Consider the following 22,979-nt stretch of genomic DNA (forward strand, 5'->3'; position numbering starts at 1 on the left):
TGGGCTCGATCAGATGACAGGCTCGGCTGACTTCCTCCAGCTGACCGTCTGAATCCGGGTTAATAGTGGGACGGCGCATATGCAAGTAGGAAGTGCGCCCGGACTACTGCGGCGGATGCGGGGTTCGCCTGATACCAGTGGAGTCTTGTTTAACAAAAACGTAGGGAAACACAGATTTTTTTAATATATATGTTTACCGTCCATTTATGTAGTGCAGGATCGCGGTGAGCCTGAGCCGGAACCTATCCCGGGAGGCCCAGCGCACAGAGCAGGGAACGGCCTGGACGGGGATACCAGTGTATCGCAGGACACACGCTTACATGTACTCAAACATGCAGAGCAGAGCCAAATATACTTAAAGAAAACTAAACACAGGCGGGTAGCGAAATCAATATTATTGTAATATGAACACTGGTGTATTTTAAATAGATTTTTATTCTAATTAGTTTGATGGTTTTATATTCTTAGCCTTTAGAATACCTTGTGATGTGTTTAATTTTTAAAATTCGTGCCAAAATGTTTTTTTTCCATTTCACTCTTTGTAAAGCTACGATGATTGCTACAGGGGTGCCGGGTAAATGGCTGCCCCAGCGCAGTAAGTGCAAGAAGACGTGTGGGGGAATCGAAGAATTCCTGTATGTGTAATTGATTTGTACTTGAACAAATGACAAATAACGTATCATGAACTAGATTGAATGGACTGGAGAAAAGTGCGCGCTTCTCGTTTTGTCCACCGGGTAGCGCAGGCGCCGTGTGCGTTAGCCGCTGGTCTCGGTTCAGTGAGGAGAGCAAGAAATAAACAACGGGAGAATACATGCAGCCACGCAATTCTACAGGCTATCCTGGGTTTTTAAAGATAGTTCTGTTATTTAAGCGTGTGATAGCTATGTCAAGTCTTCTGTACATGAGGTTTAAGAAGGGGCTTATCAAAGCAGTTCAGTAGTTGCTATGTCTGTTATGTAACTGGATAACTAAAGTCGCCATTGACAAGTGCGCCATTTAAAGTTAAATAATCTCAAAGAAACCCCCAATGTTGATCCACCATAGGGGGAAACGGCACCTGTAGAAGACCTGGGTGAGGCAGGATTGTACATGCTTAGAAATCGTCATGAAACCTTGGACGTGTTCCTTGGATACCTGTGTTGATTCACTGATTTATCAAATCGATAGTGATAGTACGGGTTTTAGCGTTACAGGTCAGTGGCTTGCTGTATGTGAATCTGTTGTTCGGAATTAGAAAGAAAATTGTATAATGCAAGAGACGCATGTAATTTAACATGGGGTTTCTTCTGTTATGCGAGATTAAGGGGGGTGGACCTGTTCACTCCCATACTACTGCCAAGTGATATTGTGTTTAATTTTATTGCGTATTAAGAAAGTCCTCGGCTGGAAATAGTGCTTACTAAGTCGTAAAACCCTGCAAACTCTACGTTACAGAGAACAGATAAGTTAATGTAAAAAAAAAAAAAAAACTATAGTAGAATAAATACAAAAAAAGATGACAGCCGAGACGTAGCGAAGCTTCTCGGCCCATTGGGGGGTGGGGACTGTTGTAAGCTGTCAATCACATATCTAGCGTAACCCAGTGGGGAGACTTGCGGAAGTGACCAATAGGAGGTGGCTTGCGCCGTTTGGGGCTTGTAGTCCCGCCCATTGAGGGCGTGGACTCCAGCCTTGTGACGTGCGACTGTTTTGGACGGTTCGCTAGTTCCTCCCTCTCCCCTGTGCGCCCTCAGCGCGTTGACCTCACCCGGCAACCGTCAGTCTGTGCGTCGCAGCTTCGCGGAAGATGCTGGAAAAACGGGAACCGCTGGTAAGTTTTGGTTACAATGAACTTCCCACTTCAGTTAAGTCCCATATTTCTCCCTAGCTAGTGAGACAGCTTCTCTTTTCTCGGCGTTTCCGAGTTGCAGCTGTCACGGGGCTGCGTGACGAGCAGGGTAAAACAAAAATACACCCTGGCAGCCCCAGCATGTGTCTTAATTTCATTCCACCGGAGGAGAAGGTTTTCTGTAGCTGCATGCCAGGGCCTTTATAGTTGAGAAGCACTGAAGATTTCAAAAACCGTAGAGATATCATTTTGAAAAGTCTCGCGGCGAGAGCGTCTTAAGAGATTTACGACTGGGGGTGTCCGTTTGTAGTTTATCAGCGTTAGCATGCTAATGTTGTTAGCTGGGTTGCACTGGGACCCTTGCCGACTACATCGGTACATGCATGAAACCCTGCCCAAAGGCAGGTTAATGAACTCGTGTTTCATGTGTGATGTTTTCTAAAAGAGTGACTGTTTTTTTTATGTTCACTCCTGGTCTTACCTATCTTTTGGAATTACGGCAGCTCGGAATGGTCAATTAATCCATCACCCAAAATATAACTTAAAACCCAAGGGCAAAACTGTATTGCCCCCCGCGCTGCTTAATTAATATACTCTCGGCGTCTGTGTATAGTCGGAATGAAGTTGTCCGTTATTAGTTATCACAGAGGAAAATATTTACTGGGAGTGTGGGGTTGTGAAACATCAAGCTCAATGGTTGTTTGGCCGATCGGCAATATTTAGTAAGATATGGTGCAAGTTCATTAGGGCGAAAAATGGTCTGCAGTGTTTGTTTTTTTTGGGGGGGGAGGGGTGCGAGATAGAAAAGAGTTGGGAGTGGGACGTAAATTTTAACATTACGACGGTGTTACGATCATGACAGCTGAGAAACTGTACGATTGCAAGTCTGTCTGTCTGTCAGGAGGATATCAGCCTGGAAAGTCGGCCTGACGTCTTGATGTGGCGCACCCTTCACCTCGTTGAAATAATTCCTGTGGGAGAAGTAGACTGGCATACAGATCTGCACATGCCCTGGTGGAATTCACCAGAGTTTTTTGTTTTGTGGGGGGGGCGACGACTAGCAACTGCGTCTTAAATAATCATAGGCACAATTAATTTAATTGCAACTTATTTTTAACCATACAAAAAGGGGTGTTAAGTCTTTAAAATGAGTGATAATACTTTGTTTTCGTTTTTTCAGATAGGTGTTGTATGATCTGAGGGCATATGTGCAGTGGATTTCATAGCTGATTTCGTTTAAATAGTTCATTCCGCGCAGTGTGTAGTGCAAGTGTGAAAATTCCAGTTACTGACCAGCACTTTTTAAAATTGTAAAATGGTGATGGGTCTTTGACGAAGGTTGAAACATTAACACTTGTAGTATTTGCTAGCTTCGAGGGCTGTCGAGCAGTGACTTAAATATCAATCCATCTTGTACACTAATACTCGTTCCTAATATTTTCATTTCCTGTGTTAGATGGAGTAGTCATTTTCAGAAATATGTGGAAGCAAGACTCAAACTGATCTCTGATAAGCTCATTGGATTCATAGCTTTCATTCCTGCTGTGGTAATTGAATAGGGCCTCAATCATACGGAATCTGATTGCACTGTAATAGTAAATATGGCTTTCTGTTGTATCTATGACAACAGCAGCAAAGCCCCTTGTACTCCTTTATTGGCTGCTTCTAATTACAAGTTTCCGTGCCTCGGGTTTAAAGCTTTGCCTGGGGGTCACATTAACTTGGCCGTGTGAGCTGGTTGTGATGCCCTAAGATCTGGTGGGTTTTTTTATTTTGTTTTTTGGTTTTTGCAGCGGCTTAGATGAGACATGCTCGAGAGGGCTTGATGTCCCACTCCATTTTTAAAGCGTGATGTTCCAATCTCAGGCCTGTGGGGGGGGCGGGAGGCTCTGATTACTCCCAACACTGCAAAAGTCTGATCTGTTCTGGTACACCAGTATAATTTGTCGCTTTTTAATTAGTATGCTGTTTTGGGTCAGACATGATGTTATTGACCAGTCCTCCCTGACCGCAGTTTTAGCCGGAGAGCCTGGCTGAACAGGCCCTATTGATACGAAATATAGCAGCCAGACAGTGGGTCATTTTTAACCATAAATCACTTTATCTCTGTCCATTTGAATTTGTGTGCAGAGGAGCACATTTTACTAGGGCTTTGGCTGTGGGCAACAGGGATATTCTACTCATGTGGTACTTCCATGCATCCCCACATTGTTTTAGAAATGTAATGTGAACCACTTCCCGTTGTCGGATTGGTCTAAAGTGCCACCTGAAGTGATCTTTGAAAGCTTGTTTCTTCTATGATTTTATCAGTTCAAACAAATGCACAAAAGCAGCACATCATCAAATCCAGGAAGACAAGCTAATCCAATGAGATCTGATTTGTTCAGTATTTTAGTTTAACTTAGTTTAGTTTAATCTGATGGCAGCTGCTCCCTTTAGGTAAATAGGGTTTTTTTTCTGTCCTTCCTTCTCTGTTGTGCAATGCAGGAGAGAAATGCAAGCAGAGATTGGTGGTAATGAGTTACTATGGCCAACTATTTAGATAGTTTCTTAGACTCCATCTACATGAAAGATCAGCAGGCATCCCAGCATGTGATTTGTACTTTTTAACAGATCTCTGAATGAATATATGCGGTTGTCTGGTTTAATTACAACCTTTTCAGTGCATTATCAATCTAATGGATATTGAAGGGGGAGACCAACAAAGCAAGGGCTTGGTAAGTGATATTTGTAGCAGCAGTTGGCTCCAAATTTCGATTCATTGTACTTTGTATCTTAGCATTCCACTTTTGGCTCTTCTTGTTATTTTCAAACTGTGCTGGGCTCACGAAATTGCACTGTGAGTTTTTGGCTTTAAGAACAAAGCCAAGAGTGGTGTTCTTTTTGAACAAACACAAAGCCTGTTATTCCGAGTAGTCAAATAGCATGATATTTTTGAGAGCTGGGCCTCTTGATTTTTGAAGGGCTGAAACAGAAAAATGTTAAAACAAATGGATTAGCTGCCTTCTATGGCCTGTATATGTATGGCCATTGCCAGTTTCACACAGGTTAGTGTTTAATGTATCGCTCATTATCTTTTAGTAGAAACCATTTTGTAGAGAACAGTTTGGTTAATGACTTCCTTTAAATTGGCTGCTTCTGTTCACGCTTCTTCAGATGGGCAACTCAGATAAAATATAGAAATATAGGTGCTGCATGGACTTCAACTGCTTCAGCTAATTTTAAATAATGGTTTTCTTTAATAGGTCTTATTTGGTGGGCAGTCCTCTGCACCAGGTGTCGAGGGCAGAGCTCAGTGGTTATTAAGCTGGCAAAGATTAATGGTGATTGGTGAATGCAGTGAATAGGATATGTATTTTCTTTCATGAAAGACTGTATGTCTTAATGATTTTAAAATAATTGAAGGAAACACACTTAGATGAACCATTTATGGTTATGGAATATTTCGAACAACTGAAACCAAAGCACGCTTGAAATGAAAACGTCTTATGAAAAAATCCACATTTTAGTTTTATTGTAAAAAGCAAGTTCCCTAAAAAAAGTAGAAAGGAAATAGTTTTAAACAGTTTGAATTTCTTGCAAATAAAATAAATTACAGTGGAAACCGTTTATAGTGCTCTCATCTGTCTGGGTGTAATTGATCACTCTAAGCGGATGACCCTTACCATTCATCATCATTATCTCTCAGGCAGATTACGATCTAATTGACATTTTTACAGGCATATCAAGTAATAAAACCCTGATATGCATGTAATTGTACTGAAGTCTTGTATGCAGTGGTGCTTGAAAGTTTGTGAACCCTTTAGAATTGTCTTCATTTCATCATAAATATCACCTGAAACATCGGCAGATTTTCAAACAAGTCCTCAAAGTAGATAAAGAGAACCCAGTTAAATAAATGAGACAAAAATATTTCATTTGGTCACTTATTATTTATTGGGGAAAATGATCCGATATTGCATATCTGTCAGTGGCTAAAGTATGTGGACCTTTCATTTCAGTATCTGGCGTGACTCCCTTTTGCAGCAATAACTGCAACTAAACGTTTCCAGTAACTGTTGATCAGTCCTGTACATCAGATTGGGGGAGTTTTCGTCCATCCCTCCTTACAGAACAGCTTCAGCTCTGGGATGTTGGTGGGTTTCCTCGCATGAACTGCTCGCTTCAGGTCCTTCCACAACAGTTGGAGACAATTCTAAATGGTTCACAAACCTTCAAGCACCACTGTATATAAGCTTTGTTGAAGTTAAGACTTAACACTTATTCGTACATCATTAATATTTTTAAACTAGTACATACGGATGAGGAAATTTATGCCAATAATGTTTAATTAGGCTACTAGAAACAGATATCATACTGTTCCATCTCATTTGTGCATCTTGTTTTCAGCATTTTTGAGGCCTTTTGCAGTACAATTTGAATATCCTCCAAGACAGTATAAGCAAGTGGCGAATGCATAAAATGTCCCACAATTTTTCTCCTCCCGCTGGCAAACAGCGTCGCTTGCACTTTGTTGCGACAGCAGCCCCTCGTGTATCACAAACTGTCGCCAGTACGCAATACAACCCAAGCTAGCATCTCCCAAGTCATCCATTGCTTTTTGCATATTATTCGCGTTGCCTTGCACAATTGTGCGAGCGCTTTTAGTGGGATTTTTCGTAAATGCTGCTTCCACCTCTCAAAATTTTGCAAACTGCTGTGTTACTAGTCGCTGTTAAACGCATAACGTACTTCCCAGTCGTCACCCTCTTATGTAATGTTCTTACCCTCCTCGCGCTGCAAAGGGTATGCTCATTACATCAATGCAGGCGGAAGTCACTGTGCTCACACGGATTGAGTAGCAAAAATCTGAGTGGCAGCGTTCAGTTCGAATGCCACAAAAAACACATCTAAACTGGGAAAGAACTGTCATTGTTTTTTGTAAAAAAAAAAAAAAATGGTTCCTATTTTGTGTTAAATTTATTTTTTTTTAGAGACTACCGTTGTGCATTGTCATGTATCGGCCATATGTGACCATGTCAAATAGGTCTGGATCGACGAGAATACCGATCCGAATATCGGATTCATGCATCTCAAATGGTGGTCACGATAATTTATCATACATACATGAATTTATCAGTCCTATTGATTGTGGTCTTTAAAATGTCCCGAGTCTATAAAGTGTTATTACACGAATTACCCTAAGGCATTAAACCCCTAACAGGGGATGCTAATTCTTTTACAAATTTGCTCTGGCTGCACTGGGCAGTGGTGGTTTAATGGTTAGGGAAGCGCACTTATAATTGAATGATTGCAGGTTCGAATCCCCGACCAACAAGGCACCACTGACATACCCCGAGCAAGGTACCGCCCCCAAGCACTGCTCCCCGGGTGCTGAATTAGCTGCCCCCTGCTATGTCAGGACGTCACATATGGGTTAAATTCAGAGGACACGTTTCGTTGTTGCGCACTGTGTGCTGTGTCAGCAATGACTACCGATCACTAAATTCTAATTCTAACTTGTATATGCTTAAACAAGAAATGCAGTTGTGTGTTAGGATATCTATACGACCTTAACGGATAGCAATAACCTCATCCGAATGGCTTCCAGAAATATCCAGGTACTGAGAAGTTACTGGGTGTACCCTCTTGTTTTTGACGTTTAGCAAATATGTTAGCATCAAGTGTGACTTTCGCCTGCTCACGCCAGCATTTTTGTGGCCTGCCATCTTCATGTGAGGTGACAGATGGATATGTGGGTGCTGTTGGCATGGTTTCAGCGTTGTGGGTCATGCACGCTCCAGTGTGGTATCCACACATGAACTCGGCTGCAACTTTTACAACAGCCTTACCAGGATATAGCTGTTAGCCATTTTCTGGCTGTGGAGAAGATGCTTTGATCCTCATTAGCGGAAGTTGCTGGGGTTATTTATATTGCTGTCCACGACATGTATACCTTGGTTTGTTCAGTTTTATTTTGCCCTAGGATGATGTCAGTCCTAATACTTATAATCTACTTGTTCAGCCCAAGTGAGTCAGTTCCTTATTTGTGTATATTTTTTTCTCTACACCTTTTCCATGAACCGGTCTCCGGTTGAGAACCTTTGTCTTCTCAACTGGAGCCATTTTTGCAGTCATTTTGTCATACATTTCTGCTCCAATCATCAGTGGTCAATCGAAGTGAATTGCACTCGGGCAGGGCTCACGTTACCACACTATCATAGTGCACTTCACTTGGATATCTGCAGATTCCTCAAAGGGTCTTAATCTTGTTGTTAAGGAAGTTTTAGGCTTTTACTTAGCCTGGTGCAGCTGCAAGACAGGGCCATTTAGTCATGCAGTGTCTGGATGGGGACTGCCTGCCCACCCTGTACCTGTGTCCTTGTCTGTGCCCTGCTTGCTTGTCCTGTATCTGATTCTCTGTGTGTGCTTTGCCTGTTTTCCCTGTACCTGAGCCCCTGTCTGTGTCCTGCCTGCCCTCCCTGTACCTGAGCCCCTGTCTGTGTCCTGCCTGCCCTCCCTGTACCTGAGCCCCTGTCTGTGCCCTGCCTGCCCTCCCTGTACCTGAGCCCCTGTATGTGCCCTACCTGCCCTCCCTGTACCTGAGACCCTGTCTGTGCCCTGCCTGCCCTCCCTGTACCTGAGACCCTGTCTGTGCCCTACCTGTCCTTCCTGTACCTGAGACCCTGTCTGTGCCCTGCCTGCCCTCCCTGTACCTGAGCCCCTGTCTGTGCCCTACCTGCCATCCATGTACCTGAGCCCCTGTCTGTGCCCTGCCTGCCCTCCCTGTACCTGAGCACCTGTCTATGCCCTGCCTGCCTGTCGTCAGTGGAAATAGCTTTTCAACCAGGCCAGGCGTGAAGCAGCAGCTTTATGCGTCTCGCATAAAGAGCGTCTGACAATAAATCTGTCATGCATGGAAAGTTCTAAGCTTTATCCTGGAACCACTGGATCGACTGCCTTCATTATACCACTTTCTTCATCATTACCTGGAATCATTATGGCTAATTAAATATTTACAAATTTTTGTTCTGAATGTCATGGCCTTGATGCATGAATCTCTTTGAGCATATTTTACATGCCGCACACTGACTGTGCTGTATGATGTGAAGCTGGCCCAATCATAGGTGCTGACATAATCCTCTCTTCTCATGTTGCCTCATTTGCACATTATGTTAATTACATGCTTGTTGACACCTGAGGGTGCAAGTTTTCTGCTTTGCTCATTTTCTCATCTTAATGTGCTGTCCTGGCTGTCCCATGAACTCATGTTAGAGGTGATGCAAGTACTGCCCCCACATGGGGAGCCCCCTGCTGCCCTTTTCACATAACATATGCAGTGTCGCACATGATTTTTCCTGAGGAAAAACCCAGGGAGCTGCAGAAAATGCTCTGTGGGTCGCGTCCCAGGGCCACATGGACCTCCCTTAGCATGAAGCATGGAGGGGAAGCACATTGCACCACACCCAGGTGGCCAGAGATACAGTAATCCCTGCAGCTAGGAGCTAGACAACAACTACACAATAACAAAGAAAGAAAGTAATGAGACTATTTATGGGCCAGAAGTGTAACATAAGAGCATTCAAAGGATATAAAGAAGCATCAGGTTATCAGAGGAATTCTTGGAACGGATGGGTCTTGAGGCATGTCTTGAAGGTAGATAAGGAATCTGATGGCCGGATGTGGTTCAGCAGCTCATCTCACCGCCAGGGAACCACACAAGAGAACAGTCTGGAGTGACACTTCTCATGTGGTCCAGGGAGCTCAGAACGGTGTTGGGTTGCTGAACAAAAGGGGCGAGATGGGATATATGGGTCTTGAAGAGCCTTTTGATGGAGATGGTGGTCTGTCCATTGATAGACCTGTAAGCCAGCACCAAGGGCTCGAACTTGATGCGAGCACCAATAGAGAACCAGTGAAGACAGACAAGGAAGGGTGTGACGTGAGAACATTAAGTTGAATGAATATCCGACGTGCTTTCACGTTTTGTTACAACTTCTGCAGATGTTAAGCTATCCATGTGCATACAATTTGCGGACTGACATGACCAAGTTAGTTTTACTGTATATTTAGTATAAAGAAAGACTGCTTATTTACATGATGCAGATCGAGCAGTGTGTCAGTGCATTTTTTGAATATGCGAGCTTTGATGTTTAGGCACTGTGGCATTGTATGGAGAGACAAGAGAGGGTGTAGAGAAGGAGTGACAGGCAAGTTGTCCTCTGAGGTGCCTGAGGAAATTGTCAACCCTGTGGCTGTCTTTCTGTAATAAGAATATGATGAGTCACAGTGCTGCCTTTGAAATAACAACCTTAAAACAACTTGTGGTCCAGTAATCAGACAATTGAGTGCCTGTTGAACTTGTCTAGCACAAGTTCCAGGAAGCCATATCTTTAAGGTTATTGTCTTTTCTTACCAGTCCTATGGACATTGTATTGACTATGAAACGGCACATTGCGTGTTTGTGCTTTTGTTTGTTTTCACTGTTTTCATAAGTTGTGCCCATTTGGCTGTAGAAAATCCACATTCCTCTTGGGTGGGGTGATTCTATAAAAAGCTTAGGACACTTAAGTGCTCAGATAGCTCTGGTTGCCAAGACTGTACGTCCCCCATCATCCTACCACTGCAGGAGCCCCAGTGTCAACCAATCTGTTGTAATAGGAAACAAAACTAGGGCAGGGTAGCACAGAACAGTCACACTGTTCCCTTGTTATGCTGATTTCTAGGCCAGCATTGTGTGTGTGTGTGTTTGATTTGTATGGTTTAATATTTCGTCGCAAATTAAAAGCTCCACTTTTCAGAAGTCTCTTGTATAAAGTAATTAGCATTGATCTGTTTTTAATTATCATTATTATTATTATCATTATTATCTGTTGTCATTCTCTTCCCCCTCTGCATCTCTTTCAAATTCCCTTAGGCCAGAATAGCTGGCTTGATGCCTGACTTGCCGTGAGCTTGGTGGAGGTGACAGGGTTCTTTGTAGGGCTGATGGAGGCCAACCCACAACTCCTGTGCTCTGTAGCTAATCTCATTCTGTCACGTTACAAGCTACTGGTGGAGCTGCGTAAAAGATAGCATTGCGTAACCTTTTAAGTACGTCGTTGCCTTTGTAGCTGTGGAATCCTACGAAATGGTCTTAAATGGGTGTCCCTTCACTGTGGATTATTTCAGTTGTGTAAGGAATGGGTTGTTTCTCTCTTCTTTCTCATTCATGTCTTTGAATGATTTATGTCTGCATGCTTGTAGCAAATGTAATATACTGCCCTGTCTACATAGCAGCCGTTACTGCTGACTGAAACAGGCTGCTTTGGGGCAGCTAAAGGGGCCTTCCATCTTCCAAAGCCTTCAGATTAATACTTTCAGATAAGTATTGCACTCTTGGAAGATGAATGCAGCCGTGTTTCCTCTTCCTCGGCTATTCTCCTTCTTCGACATCATGACCCAGCTTATTTCAACTTGAGGCTGAAGCCAATGATTACTAGTTAAACAGAAATTATAATGATATTACAAGTATTATGTTGCGCGCTTACAAAATACTTAAGATATTAAGATGACTGTTGTTAAAGTCATGTTGGTTCTAAAGTTGGAAATGACTAGTGATCCCAACAGATGGCTTGTTAGCAAGCAAAACAGACATATCAAAATACCCGTTAGCCAACCTGGCAAACAGAAACTTATCCCAAGTAGTAGTAATATATCCAATATACAAAATCTAAATTTCTCTAATAAAAGGTGCAAGTATATCAGTGATGTAAGTCACAGTAGTGTTTTGAAATTGCAACAGCTAGATGCTATGTTGCCTAGGTTGTATTAAATTATACCATACATCAGCAACAAGAATTCAGAAAAGAACAAACTGACAAGTTGACCACTATCCTATCTTTTTTTGTATCCTTTCATAGAAAACCTTTCTGTTTCCTGCTTTCAGACTTTGATAACTAAAGATGGAGCTGTCGCAGTATATACGGGAATAACATTATACCATAATATTAAATGATGAAATATTGATTGCTCACGGTTCCTCAGATGATATTGCGAATGCCATAATGTGCAAGTTAAAGTAATGCTATGCATGATAACTAATGAAATTGTGCACTGGGGTGGAAGTGAAAGAATATTTGCTCTAAATTTTGCAGTAGTCTAGTTTTTTCTCGCTTTTCCATAGTTATGTCATGATGCCTTGAAGCCCCCAAGTTGTAGTTCACGCCCTTTGGCATGTCTGTCTTAATCTCAGTTCAGCCAAAAGATTCTTGAAGAATTTTAAAAACCCGTCAAATCCTTGCAGCTGATTGGGAATTAAAAATAACTAATCAACTCTGGATCAAATCACTGATATTCAAATGAAACCCCTTTGGTTTCTTTTTTTTTTTAACTAACTCTATGTACCTGACTCCCTTCGTCATCATAACTGGTATTTTCAACGTGTCAGGCTTGCTCACCTGTTATGAAATGTGTGTGGGCCGACCGGCCAGTAAGGTATACATGGCATTTTGACAAAACAGGCAATTGCTTGAGTGGAATGTACTGATGATTTCACAAACTAGCAGGACACTTACGTGGCAAATACCGTGCAACAAATACCTGTTTTAAACAGCCTTTGTCTGCTAAAATACTGGCAGTGTCCTGTGTCACACTAATGGCCTCCTACCTTCAACATGAGTCAAGAGCTACCTGGAAAGATGTAAACTTCAAAAAAAAATAATCAGCATTCTCCTTTCAAATGGCACTGTAATTGGAATGGTTCATTTGATTAAGGATATAGGAGTCGTAAATAGGTGTTTTGGGGTTCTAAAGGAGTTTATGTGGTACCTCAGACTTGCATGACTTCACCACACAGAAGGATAAGAGTTTCTGTAGTCTTAATTATTTCAATAGAAATTAATTAGGCATGTCCATGATGATCAAGGGTATGGGGGGTGGTGATGCTGGGAGGCATGTTTTTGGACATGTGACTTCACAGATGTGGAGTGAGAGAGCGTATTTAATTCTTGAGGTTTCTCTGGATCATGCGAGAAAATGGCAGCCAAATGTGTCCCGACTCTGACAACAGGGTGAGAAGGTTATATAAAGGGCAAGTAATAAATTAATATATAGTAAATGCAGACCCTGGTCCCCTAGCATATCAGTACTAAATGTGTCTGGTGCCAAACTGACCTATTTACAAAACAAATTTGACGTGTTCAATTTAACATGTTTCCATCTATGAAAAGAACAGTAATTATTTATTTATGTGTTTATATCATTTTTGGATTTCTAAAAGGGAGGGCGAGTCTAAGACGGTAATTTACTCGTATTTTTACTCGAGGCAGACTCGCCCATTATCTCCGGAGCTGAAATAAATACAAATTTCAGACATCCTCAAGCTTTGAACTTGAAGGATCCTTGGTGTTTTGACACTGTTTTCAGTTAAATCTGCGATTTTGAATAACAAACCTCAGTGCTTACTTGCATTTTGCAGTTCTAGCCATCGCATCTGTTTGGAGTGTAGGTTTACCGTTGCGGCTGTCACGCATGCAGTGTATAAACTGAGGGAGTGTAAATACGGATGTGCTAGGTTGTCTCTCATGCATGCTGTTTTTCCTTGGTCTGATTGTTATTCAGGAATAAGCTGTTTCTCTTCCGAGATATTGTCAGCAGTCTTTATTCCCATTGTTTTCCTGTCTTAATTTCTGTTTTATTGCACTGTAATAAAGTAAATATCGTTCTGTCATACTTTTCCCCAAAATTCTAGTACTGTTTTTCTGTTTGTCATCAATAATTTTATTTGCTTGTCATTGCTGGTGCTATATTTGGTCTCTAAAATTGTTTTAAATATCTAAATGAGCCTTGAGGAAGTAGTGTGAGATTTTGCTTTAACCTTTTTATTGTGCAGACCTAATGAACTAGAATGACATGCTTAAACTCACAAAAGACACTTGTTTTACTGACAGTAAGTTGCAGAGTAGCTTGACACGGATGGTTTTGCAAATATTATCCAACATAACACTCTGTATTTAAGGACCAAATAAGCCGGAGGCACATCCTGATTCCCCTAGACAAACAGGATAATCGCTGTAATGTTTGTGCTCTCCAAGCACTTGTGTCCTTCTTGGCTCCAGATAGCTGTGTAAAATAGCAGCAATAAACATGGAAACAGCGGCTTGCGGTGTGTTTGCGCCTTTGTCACGGATTTGACCTGGGATGTGCACGTGAGAGCTGACGTGCAGACACGGCTCAGGGTTGTCCGGTCCAGTGAAGCAGTCATGTGGCTTCTCTTTTTGGACTGAGATCGAAGCTCTGGGTCAAGGGACTTGGAATAATAGAAGGCCGTGTGCCCAGGTGAGGGCATACTGCAGTGCCCATGCCCAGCTTATAGCCTTTGCTACCCCCACCCAGCCCAACAGTATCCACTTGCACAATGCATTGCAGTGAGGTCATTATTTTTGAATGGGGGTTGATCAGGCTACCATTAGTACCACAGTACAGAAGAGACTGTTCGTTCTGTGCTGGAGACTCTCTCCTTTCGTCATGTCATTTCCTGATGGCACATTTTCACTTCCTGGTTTGTGCAACATTAGACTTTAATCCCAACAGTACGGATTAATACGGGCTGAAATTCCATATCTCTCCTTGTCAGCTGAGTCCGTTCTATTCAGATGCCTTGAAATTATAGCAGCACGCGCATCTTTTCCCAACAGACACCTCCCATGAGAAGTGGGTGCAACGTTATGTTAAGATGGGAAATCGATCTGAGTGTTTTTGTATCGGGGCAGTGTAGCGAATCCCATGTTGGGTCACAGACTGCCATATTTGCCTGCTTGGGGGCCTACCATAAAGTCACTATATTTGAGAATGAGCCACAAAAGGGCTTGTTTGTTTCCGTTTGTGCATAATAGTGACCCCATTGAGTATCATGAAACATGAATCAATTTTGGGGGAAAAAATTGGATACAATCATTTTTCTTTAGGCCTTGCCATCTCTCATGGAAATGGATGCATGTAGTAGCATGACATTTATAGCTTTATAATCTATGCATTCAAAAATCTTACACAGAATATTCCAGCAACATTTGTGCAATGTTTTTCCTCAAAGACAAACGGTCCCCAGCTCAGAAAGCAATGAACTCAAGATCCTTTAAATTTCCACCCCACTTTAAGCTATTGTCATCCTTGATTAGGGGGTTCCTGCATGCATGGGGGGGAGGTCGGTTGGATTCCCACTCAAAGCTGTGGCGATGGACCAGCCAAGCCAAGCCCCAGATAAGGACGCGGGTTGTGAAACTTGAGGAAGTGCCACTGAGAAGCTGTTTACCACAGATCAGCCAAGCACCACAAAAAATGGGGAAATTCATTCCCCCTCCCGCTCTTTATGGGGAAAGCAGATTTTATGCGTGTCACCTCTAATTCTGTTATCATAAGTCGCTGGATTTGGAGGCCCTACATCAGCTGAAGCACTTCAGAGTGCATTTAAGGCTTTTCAGTGGCATCAGGGAAGAGCAATCAGCTCCTTGCTGCTGCCTGGTAGCCGTTTCAACCTTGATGGTTTTCTTTGGGGCTCCAAGACGCGTAAGAGTTACCGATAACCAGAGTGTTAAAGACATCTCCAGTTGGCCCCTTGGTTCACAAGGAGCGAGGGTGATGGATGGCGAAAGGCAAGGCGATGTGCAATGGAGGAAATAGAAGGTGTTTGCAAAGTTATGTGAGAGAACCCAGCTTGGGTCTTTTAAAACAAACAGGGGTGTGTTTGTAGAAACTCAAACAGAATAATACCAAGAACAGGGATTCACTATACCTTCATTCATTTTTTTTTTGTTTAACAGAGGCCTTTGTTTTATGTAATAAGGTATGATTTACTGTTGACTTTCCCAGCTTCACTGGAAATCTAAGCAGGTCGCATACAACCACAGAGATAGTCCTGTATAATCACAGAAGTTGATTTGGAGGGTATGATAAATATCACATATTACTGATGTGGAAGTCAAGTAGTACATGTTAAGGTAGTTGTAAGGTAGTTGTAAATTAACCTGTTTCACATGGAAGGTACTTCCATATAGCCGTCAGGCTATATGGTCTAAGGTCTGTTTTGACTGCTTTTAGAGTTGAGACTTTGGGGAGCTGGTACCATAATTGGTTATTAAATGGTTTATAGTGGTCAAAGGCATGCTCTTTTTGGAGCTTTATTTGGGGCCAGATTCCCCCAATTGTAGCCATAGTAGACATCAAGTTGGCATCTTATTATTACAGAATCAGAGACAGTAATGACATGCAAGCCATGGAGTGCCTCTGGACCGAGGGCCTTGGGGGGGAGGAGGTTATGTCCGCTACTGTGTGAATGTCTCTAGATCCCAGGGTGGTCAGCTACAGACCCCATATTCATAATTGACTCCCAGCCAATATGGAGGCAATTATTGATTACCTTTGACTAAAATTAAACTTGCCTTTGTCAGCAAAAACAGGCCTTTTTTTGTATGTCTTATGCTCTCCTTTAAATATTGATTGCATTACTTGCGACAGTGACCTACAGCAGGGGGCATAAGTGCATAAACTATGCCCCGGATTTTTCCCACCTCTGTAGCGCATAACCATTTGCTCATGTGGGTTTCTGTTCACATCCAGATCCTTGTTTCCTAATGGAAGCCAATTCAGTGAGCTAGTCAGACCATGGACTCACCTTGTGATTGATGCATAAATCATGAGGTGTAGGACCTACTGTCTTCTTCCGACCAGATCAGTGTGTGTGTATAAAATATATTTTTTAGTCCATGTATCGTTGTTTTTTGAACTGTTTTGTAAGGCGGCGTTTCTATTGTGTTTCAGTGGCAGGCTATTCGCATAATCAGTCAACAAAGGAAGCATTTCAGGTCTCACCCCAAAGAAGTACCTAGGCTGGTTTGGCACTTTTGTTACTGGGACTCAACCAGAAGTCAGTGATAACGTGAAGGTACTAAAAGCATGATACATGGTGCTGTGGAAAAGCGCCCTTAGATGAGAACTTTGATTGGCTTTTCTTAGTTATTAAAAAAATGCATTTTTTAATGCATCTCCGAGTAATTTGGAAAGGAATCGCTTTAATGTTGTATCTTTTCTGGATCTCTAACAGTATGTGAAGCGTTTGTTGCAGCAGCATGCACCGCACAGTTGCGTTTCCTTTAACTTCCGGACTGTTTTGATCTCTGCTTTTTGCACCGTCTTTGTCCCTGCTGGGAAGCAGAGGGCAGCACATGTGTGCTCCTTTGATTCATGTCCCTGCCGATGTGCTTTCTTTTTCACTCTGAATCACACAGCACCATGCAGGTGAGGTACCCCATGGAACCTCCATCTTTGGCAGTGAGGTCCTTGCACACCACTGAAAGATCTGTGCGCCCAGTTGTATGAGAAATACCCTGACCCTTTTGAATCCTCTTTCAACTGTACAACACCTGGCAGCATTAAGGACCAGTTTATTACTCTGCCTAGTTTGTTCGGGAAACATCCAGTCATCTGTGATCATGTAGTCACACAAGCATTTATGACTTGTGAAGCAAATGTAAATATCAGCGATTCAGTAAATAACGATTCCCATCTGCTGCCATATCTCTGATAGCCTGTAACTTGTGTATTAATAACTAGTCCTTTATATATGTAGATATATGTGTGTGTGCGCGTGTGTATGTGTATATATATTTCTCTGTTAAGTCTGACAGTATTGGCACAAAACAACTTGAAATGAATATGTACTATATGAATGGCGCTCAATTTCAATGTTTTTTTTGCTTGCATTTTGACACAGCGTTCCAAAGATTGTCACTCGTATCATAAAAGTTGCTTATACACAATATTGCCGGTGTTGAAATACTGTAAATTTTGGCCCAGTTAACCCCTGCGTAATCATTGTAATTAAAAATATCTCCAATTCTTTTAAGCTGTTTTCGTACCAGTACCCGGGATTGGCGAAGTTCCGTTTTTGTCCGGATTCCGTCCGTCAGTTCGAAACCGAAGGTCCGTACAGATGTACTTGATGCAGAATTCATCATCCTCATCTACTTGGCATTGTCATAGCTTGGCCCTTCCTGACCACTTCATTATTTTTTTTTGTAGTGTTTTGTATAATTTTTTTTGTTTTCCTTGGTGGCTAGTTGACTTGCTGATGTCTTACGAACGAAAACACGACACCTTGGCTTTTGAAATGCAACATTGCATTTCACAAGTTTTACACAACTGGTATAATTTAGTATCTTTTTTTCCAGTAGTTGTAGATATTTTATTTCTTACCATTTTCTGTCATCGTGTATGTTATTCATTGTCATCCGTTTATGTAGCCAATACAGTCAGGGATTATTAACTGGGACCTTGTAGTTCTGGAGCAGATGTTATGAATGTGAAATGCGTTGTGAGCATGTGACGCTGTGTGAATGTGTTTCTATGTGTCTCTTTTTTTCTACTTTGCTCTGTGTGTGTGACTCTCTCCCATGCTCTGTGTGTGTGTGTGTGTGTGTGTGTGTGTGTGTGTCATCGTGACCTGTGTGAGCTGCCTTCCCCAGTGCCTGTCTCCGGTCTCTGTCTTCAGCTGTGCTCAGGGCCGAGCAGGTCAGCGCTATGTGACGTAGTCAGTGGGCGCTCCAACAATGAGCAAAGGCTTAAGCTTATACGCAAATTGTCTCTGTACTTGAGGCAAGAACCCTAATCTATCTTTGTGCTCTAAAAATATCCTGTCCTGAACCCGTTACGCTGACATTGTGATTACGATAAGGTTTCAGATCTAGGCTTTGTCAGGGGATTATTGCTTTGGATGTTTTCACTGCACAGGGCTGGTTTACAAAGTAAACCGTACCTTGTATGACGTCTGGATGTGTGTGTGTCCAGCTTGCTGAAGCCCAACCCAACAGTGAAGATGAGACAATGGTACCGGTACTAGCATCAAAAAAAGCCAGTGAGCTGCCGGTGGACGAGGTCACCTACATCCTGCAGGTGAGCAGAGCCAGTTGATGAAGACAGAGGTTGACCCGATGGCATGCTTCATTAGCCCCCACCCTGACAAAAACCTAATTGGCGGGGGGGGGATACCTAAGGTGTGGTGACTTTTCTGTCACAGTGAGCAAGTGTAGCCTAGTCCACCGTCACGGCACACTGTAAATGTCAGTGTCATTATCATCATTGTCATGGTTATTATTCTCTGCGATTTACATGTATATGTTCAGTAGACATATCGGCTTAAACCATATCTTAAAGATTGTTGAAACTGCCACATAGTTGATGTAATTTGTTTCTGGGTTACCATTAAGGGGCTAAATGTAAACTTAATTAGTATCGTCTTCTGGATATAGGATTTGGGTAACTCTTTTTTTTGGGAATATAACTCATTAAATTCTAAATTCAATTTTCATGTTTTAAGTATGGTTGATGTTCCAGGTCAACCTTAAATAAGTTCACCTGAAAGAAGAGATGTGATGTTTGCAGCCGTTTAACCGTTACTACAACTTGTTGAATTACCAATCAGGTTTGACATTTCTTATGATGCTTTATCAGGCAGCATCATGGGGGACCTGTTAGGATGTGTGTGTCAGGCTTTGGCCATCTACAGTTTGCTCATGCCGAGCCCTCAGGGGCCCAGCGTGTCCTAACGGGCCTCTCCTTGCTGACCGGCGCCCTCCCTAGGCGGACTTGCAGTATGGCCTTTCCCACGATGAGGTGGCCCGCCGCCGCGCCTACCACGGCTGGAACGAGTTTGACATCAGCGAGGACGAGCCGCTCTGGAAGAAGTACGTTCTGCAGGTGAGCGACTGCACTCGGGGTCAGAGGCCCAGTTCCTCTGACAGGACGTCGTCATTCAGGCTGGTTCGGGGTCTTCCTTGCATCGCCTTTCCATCATGATGTGTGGGTGGCACTCTTAAACGCGTGTATCATTACTGGGGTAACAGTGATGAGCAAACCAGCAGTCATTCTAACCTCTCTGGCGTTCAGTTTTCAATGTGACCCCATCATGCGAATCAGCAGTGATTTCGTAAGACTGTTCCGTGTCCCGTTGTGCCGATGTGATTCTGCCTGACCCGCTTAGCCAGCGTCCCACCAGAGCCGCGGACTGAAGGACGAAACGCTTATCCCAGTAAGAGCACGGGGTCCCGGTAGCCGGGCGCCAGCGGCACTGCGGCAGCTGTGTAAATGTAGGGTGGTGTTTCCCCCCTGCTGCTGCTTATGCTGGCATTTTTCTGTAAGGCAGCTGCCTGGAGGAGAAGCTCTTAACCTTCACACACACACACACACACACGTATAAACGCAGAGAGAGACACACACACATGTATAAACACAAATTCATGTATAAACACACAGACACATATAAACACAAACACATGTATAAACACAAACAAGCACATAACACACACATCAACAAACACAGATACAAACACAGGCACACACATACAAACACACACACTCTGACACTCTCTCCCGACCGGCCACCCAGCGTTCAGTCAGCCAGCTGCAGCCCTTCTCCTGGCCCTCTGGGAGAGTCGCTGTTTCAGACGGAGGCCCTCTAATTACCATTTGCCTGTGCAGCTCCCTGTGGCAGTTAGGCCACACTTGAGTTATGCTCACTTTTTTTCTTTTTGTTCTTTTTTAAATTGTTTCCCTGCAGCTCTCCCTCTTCCCAATACTATAATCTTTGGACTGGTTTCTTTTGCCGTGACGTGAATGCAAACGGATGTACAGCGCTCCCACACCCTCCCTCAGACCAGGTTTTACGCTGTCTTGAGCCTTTCTGGTACTTTATACACACTCTGGCAGCCATGGAAAACCAGACCCTGTGCAAAACAAGCTTTTGTGACTCGCATATCAAGTTCACGCCGTCCCGCCCCAAAAGAGATCACGTCTGGGACTTTTAACGTCATTTTGAATGTCACCTGCCACATTGTAACTGTGGTACTCTCCCTTTCCTGTTAGTATCTCTTACACTAGCATGTCTAACAGTGCACAGTAGGAATGTTGCCGTTGTATTTTTAGCACAATGCAGAGCGATACGGTATAATGTAAAGCGTTCATATGATCCGCTGTTCGCCTTATCGTTGCGCAGTTGCATAATGAGTTCAGAATGTAAAGGCAGTGGTACATTCACGATAACCCAGACCCAGTAAGCCAGTCCTGGATTTTTATACATCAGTTTTTGTTAAGCTGTGCCCTGTTAGCCGGAAGGTGAGATTCAGGCTGCCCGGCCCACGCCTCGGACGGGGCAGAATCATCCATCTCAGCATTCGGATCATCTCTCCTCAGCCCCTGTGCGCACTGGCAGTTGTGCAGTGTTTGCTGCACTCTGTGCCTATGGGGATTTTGCGTTGGGGGTGGTGGGGGGGGGGAGGGATCTCTCTTGCTCAGCATTTCTTGCTGACTTGCAGTAGGTAAATGGCGCTGCACCCGTGTGCCTTTGGTCGCCGGTGTCTCCTACCGTCTGATTGGACGAGGGCCCTTCCTTTGAGCGAGGTGCCTGCGGAAGGCAGGATGGTTCGGGCCCCTGCTGAATCCTCGAAGCCCGTGTCGGTGTCAGCTGGAGCTGACGGCCCCCTTGTCTGTCCTGCAGTTCAAAGATCCTCTCATCATGCTGTTACTGGCCTCTGCTGTCATCAGTGTGGTGATGCGGCAGTTTGACGACGCCGTCAGCATCACTGTGGTACGTGAGGCTCCCGCAACATTTTCCTTAAAGCTTTTCTTTGTGGCCGGTCTCGTTCCCATGGACTCTCATGCACCTCTTTTTGTCCCCTGAACAGGCCATTATTATTGTCGTCACCGTTGCCTTTGTACAGGTATGTCCCCGCTTGTACTCTGTGGACATACAGCTCGCGGATGTGCAGAGGCTCCCTCCCTGCACACCCAGAGGCTGCTTCAGCCGTACTGACCAAACCCGTGACCTTTTCAGGAGTACCGGTCCGAGAAGTCCTTGGAGGAGTTGGGCAAGCTGGTGCCTCCTGAGTGTCACTGGTGAGCAGCCCCCTCCCAGACAGGCCGTGGTGACGTCACCCTGCGAGAGGCACAGCCGCGGCCAGACAGAGTTGTTTTAAGTCCCTATTTCAGACCGTAGCTGTTGTTTCAGATTTGCGGTTTAAACGTCCGCGGCTTTCCGATGGGCACCTCCCCAGAAGGGGGCACTGTCGTGGAGCCATTAAATGCTGTGCCGCTGTGTCCCCCTCCCCGCAGCGTGCGGGAAGGTCACCTGGAGCACCTGCTGGCCCGTGAGCTGGTCCCGGGCGACACCGTCTGTCTCTCGGTGGGGGAGCGCGTCCCAGCAGACCTGCGTCTGTTCGAGGTAAGGATACCCCCCCCACCCCCCCACAACCATGTAATGTTACCCACCTTGAAGTGCCACATTTATTAATAGACTCCTGCGAATGGGAAGCAGTTGTCTCACTAAGGAAACCTCCATTTATAAAATACACATTAAATTAATACATATTCATGAAACTTGTAAATGCATGTTCACCTTAATGCATAGTCAGTGTTTAATTAATCTTATTTAGCACCTTTTCCATTTTAGACGCCTCAAACCTCTTGGCAAACATTAAACAAAGACGCTATGAGTCAATTTAAACTTAATTAGGGCAGCGTCACAGGCAAACAGAAAGGTTGGCTGCAGTTAAAAGGGAGCGTAGGGTAGGATATAGTGTAACAATGGAGACTAGTTATGAATGTGATGTTACATGAGTAGTCATGGAGCGTTCCTGGGGCTTTCGCTGGCATCTTTGTCTGCCGTTTTCTTTCATCATGTTATGTGAGCTTGACATGTGTCCTGCTCCAGCCATCTCTATTCTCCTAAGTCACAGTTTTAGACTTATTCCCCAGATGCTCCACACTGTAGCTCAAGCCCCTGGCAAAGCGCGACTCCATAGTGCCAGATTGCCCGTCAATATCCCATGCTGCCCACCCTCCAGGCAACCGACCTGTCTGTGGATGAGTCCAGCCTGACGGGAGAAACCACGCCTTGCTCCAAGTGCACTACGCCCCAACCGGCGGCCACCAATGGCGACATCACCTCCCGGAGCAACGTGGCATTCATGGGGACGCTGGTGCGCTGTGGAAAGGCCAAGGTAAACGTTATTGCTGCCCCCTTTAGGTCAGGAGGACCATCTGCATGGGAGAATTAAAAAGAAAAAATACAGACACAAAAAGCAACAAGCAAGTGATTTCCAGATATATTAGTGCACCTTTCCAATCTAGTCCTTGTTTGTTG

The 22,979-nt window shown here is 43.9% G+C and overlaps 1 protein-coding gene across 1 annotated transcript in view; it reads left to right on the forward strand.

The window, feature by feature from the left end:
* The first annotated feature begins 2 nt into the window (after positions 1 to 2).
* atp2c1 (ATPase secretory pathway Ca2+ transporting 1) overlaps positions 3 to 22,979 on the forward strand; it is a 32,251-nt gene continuing 9,274 nt past the window's right edge. The window contains exons 1-8 of the mRNA XM_049024151.1: positions 3 to 160; positions 18,632 to 18,736; positions 19,424 to 19,540; positions 21,336 to 21,425; positions 21,523 to 21,558; positions 21,672 to 21,733; positions 21,950 to 22,058; positions 22,681 to 22,836. Coding sequence (XP_048880108.1) covers positions 80 to 160; positions 18,632 to 18,736; positions 19,424 to 19,540; positions 21,336 to 21,425; positions 21,523 to 21,558; positions 21,672 to 21,733; positions 21,950 to 22,058; positions 22,681 to 22,836 — 756 coding nt within the window. The 5' untranslated portion in view covers positions 3 to 79. The remainder of the gene's footprint in view (positions 161 to 18,631; positions 18,737 to 19,423; positions 19,541 to 21,335; positions 21,426 to 21,522; positions 21,559 to 21,671; positions 21,734 to 21,949; positions 22,059 to 22,680; positions 22,837 to 22,979) is intronic.

This window comes from Brienomyrus brachyistius, chromosome 9 (assembly GCF_023856365.1).
Source record: "Brienomyrus brachyistius isolate T26 chromosome 9, BBRACH_0.4, whole genome shotgun sequence".
NCBI lineage: Eukaryota > Metazoa > Chordata > Actinopteri > Osteoglossiformes > Mormyridae > Brienomyrus > Brienomyrus brachyistius.